Here is a 7,277-nt window from a genome sequence, read left to right as displayed (position 1 = left end):
TATGTAAATTAATTATAAGGTCCTACCAATCAATTATACCTTCCTCCGTGTGACTTAGGAAATGGCAATGACTTGACGAATGATGAAGCACCAACTCCAGTAGACCATACCAGCAAACCATAAGGAACCTCCTCTCCATTGTCCAGGATTAATTTGTCAGGTTGTACATCCTTCACGATTCCTCGTACAAGCCTAACACCTGACTGGTCGATGACCATGCAAAGGCAGGTTATATTCATATTCCAAATGACATGGGAGAGAATGATACACAGCTATTACAAGTACCAACTATGTACATCATGTTCCCGAAAAAAAAAAACTATGTATATCATGGGGCGATCTGAATGCCTTATTTGAAAATCTACTGGTCCCCAAGTCTTGGTTGATGATGGCTAAAGATACCGAACAAAGATTACTGACCTTAACTAGTTGGTTTATAGCATACTGCCTCAGGCGAACATCGAAGGATGACAATATCTCATTTGCCTGAAATGAAAGCAGAATACCAGTTGCTAAGCCCCAAATTCACAAGAGTAGGGATCAAATCAGAAAATCAACAACAAAAACCTCAATCAGGGTCACATGGACATAATCTTTCACATGTGAGTAACGTTCTTTCACATCTCTGATGATGAAATCACTAAGTTCCCCGCTAAATTCAACCCCTGTTGGACCACCTCCAACAACAACACAGTGCAATAGTCTGCGCTTCTCGCCCTCTGATATGCCTGTTTAACAAAATAGCATTGATCCATAAGCGATAATCAAATGGGTATTAAATGTTTCTGCACACCAGGTATATTCTGAGAATGAAGCATATGAGACATAAAAAAATGATTTGCCCAAAATGCATTGAACAAAAAGTACGGTAATGAAGCATATGAGAGATGACATAGAATTATCCAAAATTCATTGAACAAAAAGTACACGCAACTGTATCCACTTGACTTAAGTAAAAAAAAACATTATACAGAGACAGCAACACGCGGAAGTAATAATTGACGATTTTGTGCCAGAGGGTAATTAGATACATATTGAGCTGCTACCATACCAGGTACATCAGACAGCATCAGATTCAGAAGGAGCTTCCTGCGGATCTCTTGAGCATCATGAACTTCCCGAAGAAAGGTTGCATGTTCAGTAACACCACGTATACCGAAAGTCGATGCCTCAGCTCCACATCCAAAGACCAACTTGTCATACGAAACCTTGAATTTCCACGGCTTCAAGGTATCTTTCTCACCTTCAGTGACTGTCTCGCAATCAATCTGAAGCCAGAGGAGTTTGAATAAATCGATGGAAAAACTGTGGGAAGAAAATGAGAAACACTCATGTTGTTCCTCCAAAATTGATGCAATATGCCAAATCCTTCTTAAGTAAATGTCTACCGCTCAAAATTGTGAAGAGCCATTCCCTCTTATAGTGATAGAGATGCTGAGGAGTGTTAGGCACAAAGCCAACAGGAACTGTCTAAGTTGCAGAGTGAGTCTTCTATTAGACAGACTCTTAACAAGCAAAGGTAAGTAATGCCAATGCATGAACTAGCTAAAATGATATAGAAGTCTCAGGTGTATAACGTGATTTTTTTCTAAAAAAGTAGAAGGCCTGAATTGTGATGAACTAAAATGAACAAGTTTGCCTTCCCCTCTAGCTGATTTCCCCGTGTTTATGTGAACAGTTTTTGGCCCAAGGGAAATGAAGTTCTAAAGCTAGTACGGTTAGAAAAATATCCACAATTGTCTCAAAAGAAAAATATCCACAAAGTCATAAATGAGTGGGAGCTGGTGATAACTTTTCTGTCTTTCTCATTCCATTAGCACCGCCACATAGAGCTATAGGCTAATAGACATGCAGCGCCTGCTGAATGGGAGTAAAGCGCAGATTCCTCTTCCTTTTCCCCACCCAATATCCAAAAAGATCGGACGTGGTTATGGACATGAGAAAAGGTCAAGCACAGCTGCGCATAGAGCATCATCCCCTTCCACGAATCTCGGGGACACACATTCCACATCTGTAAAAGCGACCTCCGTTTGACTGACAGGATCAACGCGCGCGGCGCCTCTCACCAACCGAACCAACCGAGGAACCGGGCTCACCGTGTGCGCGTCGGGGTCGACGGCGGTGCAGCGGGCGAGGAGGAAGTAGGAGCCGGGGGAGGTGGAGACGGCGGGCTGGATGCGCGCGAGCGGCTCGGCGACGGAGCGGAACTCGAGCGTGCCGACGCAGGTGGAGGCGAGCAGCGGCGTGAAGACCATGTGGTTGCGCGGGGAGACGCAGACGACGTCGTAGCCGGTGGTGTCGAGGTCCTTCATGAGGCGCGACCCCGCCCACCCCGTCCCGAGCACCACCACCCGCGGCTTCTCCCCCTTGGCCGTCGGCCCCAGCCCCGCGAGCCCCCTCCGCAGCACCGCAGCATCCCCCGCGTCGGACGCCGCTGCAGCCGCGGCGGTCGAGAGCGGGCCGCGGCCGTAGAACGCGGGCGCGCAGCCGCGGCGCGAGACGCGGGAGAGCGAGCGGAGCAGGGAGGACGCGGCCATGGCGAGACGACTCACGAGATGCGAACGCTACGGGGAGCGAGTGCGAGGAGTGAGGCGAGTTAACGGGGGGCCGTTGGGCCCGCGGGCCCGGGCGGGCGAGCCGCCGGGCTTCCGCGCCGCTCGATCCGCAGCCGGGTGACGTCGGATCGCGTCTGGACGGCCCGGGCCCATCCTCGGTGTCTCCGTCCCGTCTGCGGCAGGAAAAAACCCGATAAATGGAAGGATGAAAAATCTGTGTTCTCTAGCGCTTCTCCAGGAAAAGCCACGTGTCGCGAACCCCATCCGGTGCCGTGCTCCGCCGCTCGGCCGCCACACGACCCCTGCCCCGCCAGCGCGGCCCTCCCTGGACCTGGTTCACCAACGCCGTGGACACACGCCCGAGCCACCGGGCCCAGCGGCGCGCGCGGACCATACGCCCGTGCCACCGCTCCGGCCTCTCCCTGTCAACAACTGCTCTCCCCCCCTCGTTTCTCTCTCATCCCACGGTCTCCTCCTCCTCTCCCCGCCGCTCATCCCACCCCTCCCGAATTCGCCTCCGCCTCGCCGGCCGCGACCATGGCCGCCTCTGCCTCCACGTCCCTCTTCGGGCCCTGCGCCCTCACCGCCAGGCTCGGGGCGGGGCGCCCGTCCGGCGGGCCGCGCCGGCGCGTCGACGCGCGCGGCCGCGGCCGCCTCTCGGTGGTGGCCGTGCAGACGGGCCCGCAGAAGCCGTCGCCGTCGCCGTCGCCCTCGCCGTCGTCCCCGGCGGCGGACGAGGCCGAGGCGCTGCAGAACCTGCTCAAGCGGGAGTACAAGTACGGCTTCGTCTCCGACTTCGAGTCCTTCTCCATCCCCAAGGGCCTCTCCGAGGCCACCGTTCGACGCATCTCGGAGCTCAAGGCGGAGCCGGCCTGGATGCTCGACTTCCGCCTCGCCGCCTACCGCCGCTTCCTCACCATGGCGGAGCCCACCTGGAGCGACAACGTCTACTCGCCGGTCGACCTCCAGTCCCTCTGCTTCTACTCCGCGCCCAAGACCAAGCCCAAGCTCAACAGCCTCGACGAGGTCGACCCCGAGCTGCTCAAGACCTTCGACCGCCTCGGGATCCCTCTCGGCGAGCAGAAGCGCCTCTCCAACGTCGCCGTCGACGCCGTCATCGACTCCACCTCCATCGCCACCACCCACCGGGAGGCGCTCATGGCCAAGGGCGTCATATTTTGCTCCATCTCTGAGGCCATCCGCGAGTACCCGGACCTCATCAAGCGCTACATCGGGAGCATCGTGCCGCCTGGCGACAATTACTATGCCGCGCTCAATTCAGCCGTGTTCAGTGACGGATCCTTCTGCTACGTGCCCAAGGACACGGTCTGCCCCATGGAGATATCTACCTACTTCAGAATCAACGACAAGGAGACCGGGCAATTTGAGAGAACTCTGATTGTGGCTGATGAGAGGAGCACGGTTAGCTATTTGGAAGGTTGTACTGCTCCAGCATATGACTCCAACCAGCTCCATGCTGCGGTGGTGGAGCTTGTGTGCGAAGAGGGGGCTGAGATTAAGTACTCCACCGTGCAGAATTGGTATGCTGGTGACGAGGAGGGCAAAGGGGGCATTTACAATTTTGTGACCAAGAGGGGGCGGTGCAAGGGGCGTGGCTCGAAAATCTCATGGACACAGGTTGAGACAGGGTCAGCAATCACCTGGAAGTACCCAAGTGTGGAGCTTGTTGGGGATGACACTGTTGGAGAGTTCTACTCGGTAGCACTGACCAAGGATTACCAGCAGGCCGATACAGGGACAAAGATGATCCATAAGGGGAAGAATTCCCGCAGCCGGATTATATCCAAAGGTATCTCAGCAGGAAAGTCAAGGAATTGCTACCGTGGGCTGGTCCAGATGAATTCAGGTGCAGAGAATGCGTATAATTCTTCGCAGTGTGATTCATTGCTGATTGGGGACAACGCTGCTGCTAACACCTATCCCACCATTCAGGTACTTTCCGCTTCTTAATTACATGTTTATTTATCTTAGTTTGGCGTGCAAGGTTCAGTTGCTGTCACGCTCTGTCTCTGTGCCTGATTTGTGGTTAGTTACTGTTAAGTGGTGAAACACGCATAGAATTGGGACCTTGGTTGCACATGTAGTAGATAAGATTTCATGCTCTGTCTCTGTGCCTAATTTGCGGTTGGTGAAGCACGCATAGACTTTGGACCTCAGTTGCACATGTAGTAGATAAGATTTGAGGCAAAACTTTGCTGACATGATGTTGGAATGAAGGAGCTTTGGTAATCTGTTTTTTTTGAGGATACCATTTGTTATGGGGCCGTTGCGCAGTGGCCGTGTGGCAACCAGCAACAGCAAGAACATGGACTTAGCCTATGTGTGCGATAGCAGCGTCATGTTTGCACATGCACATCCTTTAATGCATAGGATATGGCATGCTTATAGATAGTCTTGAGAGAAGTATTCATGCTGTATAACTCTGTGAAGTCCAATTAAATTAGGAAAATAGAGTTATGGTTCTGTGAAGAGTTTGAGTTGTGCTCCAGCTTGTGGTTGCGTCAGTCACCTATATAAAGGGCAGTTGTGTAACTCTTCAACCAAGCAACAGATAATTGAACATTCAGTTAGAATTCATAATTTATTGAATTGCTCATGTAGATATAGTTCAATATCTGATATATAAAGGGCCTTTTCTCTGTCCTAGGTTAGTTTGGCATGCAAGGTTCGATTGCTGGCATAGGGCAGGCTCTGTGTCTGTGACTAATTTGTGGTTAGTAGCTAACAAGTGTCGAAGTACATATAGAGTTGGGAGTGGGGACCTCTGTGGTACATATGGTATATACGATTTGAGGCAAAACTATGTGCTGACATGATATCGGAATTAAGGAGCTTTGGTAATTTGGTTGTTTGAGGGTACCATTTGTTATGTGGGGTGGTTTCCGCAGCGGCCATGTGACAAGCCGGCAGCAGCAACATGGACTAGGAAGACAGTAAGAGAAGTATTCATGTTGGATTTGGATTAGATGGGTCTTTAGACTAGGAAGAGTCCAATTAACTTCGATAGAGTCATGGGTCTGTGAAGAGTTTGAGTTGTGCTCCGACTTGTGCGCAAGTTAGTCTCCTATAGTCAAGCAATGAATCATCGATCATTCAAGTAGAACTTTTAATTTATCAAATTCTTCATACAATAGTTCAATATCTGCTATATGAAGGGCCTTTTCTCGTAACCATGAGAGGGATTATGCCCTGCAAGGGCTAGTTGAGGGCACGTGTTGCCGCTGGTCTTCAAACCCTTCCCAGGCTGAACCATAACAATTCCTAGCGTAAAATTAAATTTCTCTCCATTTAAGTTTTAGACATGCAAGATAAATGTGAATGCTATTCTGCCTAATTCTGAATTAAACTCCCACATGCACTGGAACTCAGAAGGTATCAGTATCTTGATATAGCATTGATCTGTGCAACCTTATAAACACTCCTGTCATTTGCATACTAAAAGCACACTCAGAAGTTGTCATGATAATGATGGAAGAAAATAATAGGGTAGAACTTGCATTTTGACTTAGAGAGAGAGAAACTTTGCAACTCATTGATGGGAGTTTTATGGTTAGACTGATAAGGCATATGAGCCATATAATCATTAATCAAGATAAGTTTAATAGGCATTATGGGAAGTTCAGTGCTGAATTTCATAATGTTCTCCTTCACACCTAACTTTTTTTTAGGTATATACAGATATACTAGTGCACTTTCAGAATCTTACATATACATCCATGCTAAATAGACTTCTATAGCTGGCTGAATTACTCAATTAGGTCTACCGGTTAATCTTGATGCTTCGTCTGATGTCCCTATAATCTCAAGGGGCACGTGCGCATTGTCATGCCTATTCTTGTTCTAACTCATGCAATCACTTGCATAAGCCGCATGAATATCTGGGCCAACAACTCCTATGTCTCCATGCCTAAGCTGCATGTGTATCTCATACTGCACTTGCATAAGTGTGCGTCTAGTACTATATTTACATGACCTCCACATGTTAACAACAATTCTTTATGACAAGTGGTTCTACCAAGGGTTTGTTTACCTTCATTTCAATAATAGTTCATCAATTTTTTTTCTCATTTATAGTATGATTTTGACCCAACTTTCATGGCAACAGGTGGGTTGCACTAGTGGCCGTGTTGAGCATGAGGCAAGCACATCCAAAATTGGAGAGGACCAGCTATTCTACTTTCAGCAAAGAGGGATAGATCATGAAAAGGCCGTTGCAGCCATGATAGGTGGGTTCTGTAGGGCTGTCTTTGAACACCTTCCTTACGAGTTTGCCCAGGAGGTGGATGCACTTATGAACCTGAAGCTGGAGGGATCAGTTGGCTAAGTTCTTGGTTCAACAAGTCTGCGAAATATCACCCGATATCTGAAATACCATACGATGGTTATCTAAGGAAGCCCATGTGACCATGTGTACAGCAGCAGTATGAGACTGAGAAGAATAAGTTACATGATAAAAGGACGTTTCGTGGCTTGTATAATCGTCCACGACAACGAAGAGAACCACGGTGCTTCTCTTTTGTTGTCCATTTCTGTTTCTGGTTCGTCTGCTGTGTAAACGAGCTCATGTTCGGATGCCAATGCAAGAAATAGAAACTGTCGTCTTCATGTATTTCACAGTGGATCATGTATCAATGTATGTATGGGCAAACTTGATTCTGCCATATTTTGATGGGAACAACCTCTTCTGGGGTGCTGAACACA

General features: G+C 49.1%; 2 protein-coding genes across 2 annotated transcripts in view; one reads left to right on the top strand and one right to left on the bottom strand.

Moving 5' to 3' along the window:
- The window catches only part of LOC119277466 (internal alternative NAD(P)H-ubiquinone oxidoreductase A1, mitochondrial-like), a 3,883-nt gene extending 1,331 nt beyond the window's left edge, over window positions 1-2,552 (bottom strand). Inside the window, exons 1-5 of the mRNA XM_037558748.1 lie at window positions 2,097-2,552; window positions 1,052-1,268; window positions 568-728; window positions 421-486; window positions 40-203 (exon numbers count right to left, since the gene is read on the bottom strand). Coding sequence (XP_037414645.1) covers window positions 40-203; window positions 421-486; window positions 568-728; window positions 1,052-1,268; window positions 2,097-2,537 — 1,049 coding nt within the window. The 5' untranslated portion in view covers window positions 2,538-2,552. The remainder of the gene's footprint in view (window positions 1-39; window positions 204-420; window positions 487-567; window positions 729-1,051; window positions 1,269-2,096) is intronic.
- A 499-nt stretch (window positions 2,553-3,051) lies between these two features.
- Window positions 3,052-7,277, top strand: LOC119277465 (UPF0051 protein slr0074-like). Its single transcript, XM_037558747.1, has 2 exons — window positions 3,052-4,508; window positions 6,682-7,277. Exons 1-2 carry the CDS (start codon window positions 3,093-3,095, stop codon window positions 6,898-6,900), a joined length of 1,635 nt encoding a protein of 544 aa, XP_037414644.1. The 5' UTR covers window positions 3,052-3,092; the 3' UTR covers window positions 6,901-7,277.

Source organism: Triticum dicoccoides, chromosome 3B, assembly GCF_002162155.2.
Source record: "Triticum dicoccoides isolate Atlit2015 ecotype Zavitan chromosome 3B, WEW_v2.0, whole genome shotgun sequence".
Lineage (NCBI taxonomy): Eukaryota > Viridiplantae > Streptophyta > Magnoliopsida > Poales > Poaceae > Triticum > Triticum dicoccoides.
The sequence above is the reverse complement of the archived record's forward strand: the minus strand, read 5'-3'. Positions and strand labels throughout refer to the sequence as shown.

Excerpts from the sequence above, each read along its gene's own strand:
- LOC119277465 (XM_037558747.1), top strand. The coding sequence starts at position 3,093 with ATGGCCGCCTCTGCCTCCACGTCCCTCTTCGGGCCCTGCGCCCTCACC. Across the intron at positions 4,509-6,681 it reads ACACCTATCCCACCATTCAG|GTGGGTTGCACTAGTGGCCG; the intron begins GTACTTTCCGCT and ends TCATGGCAACAG.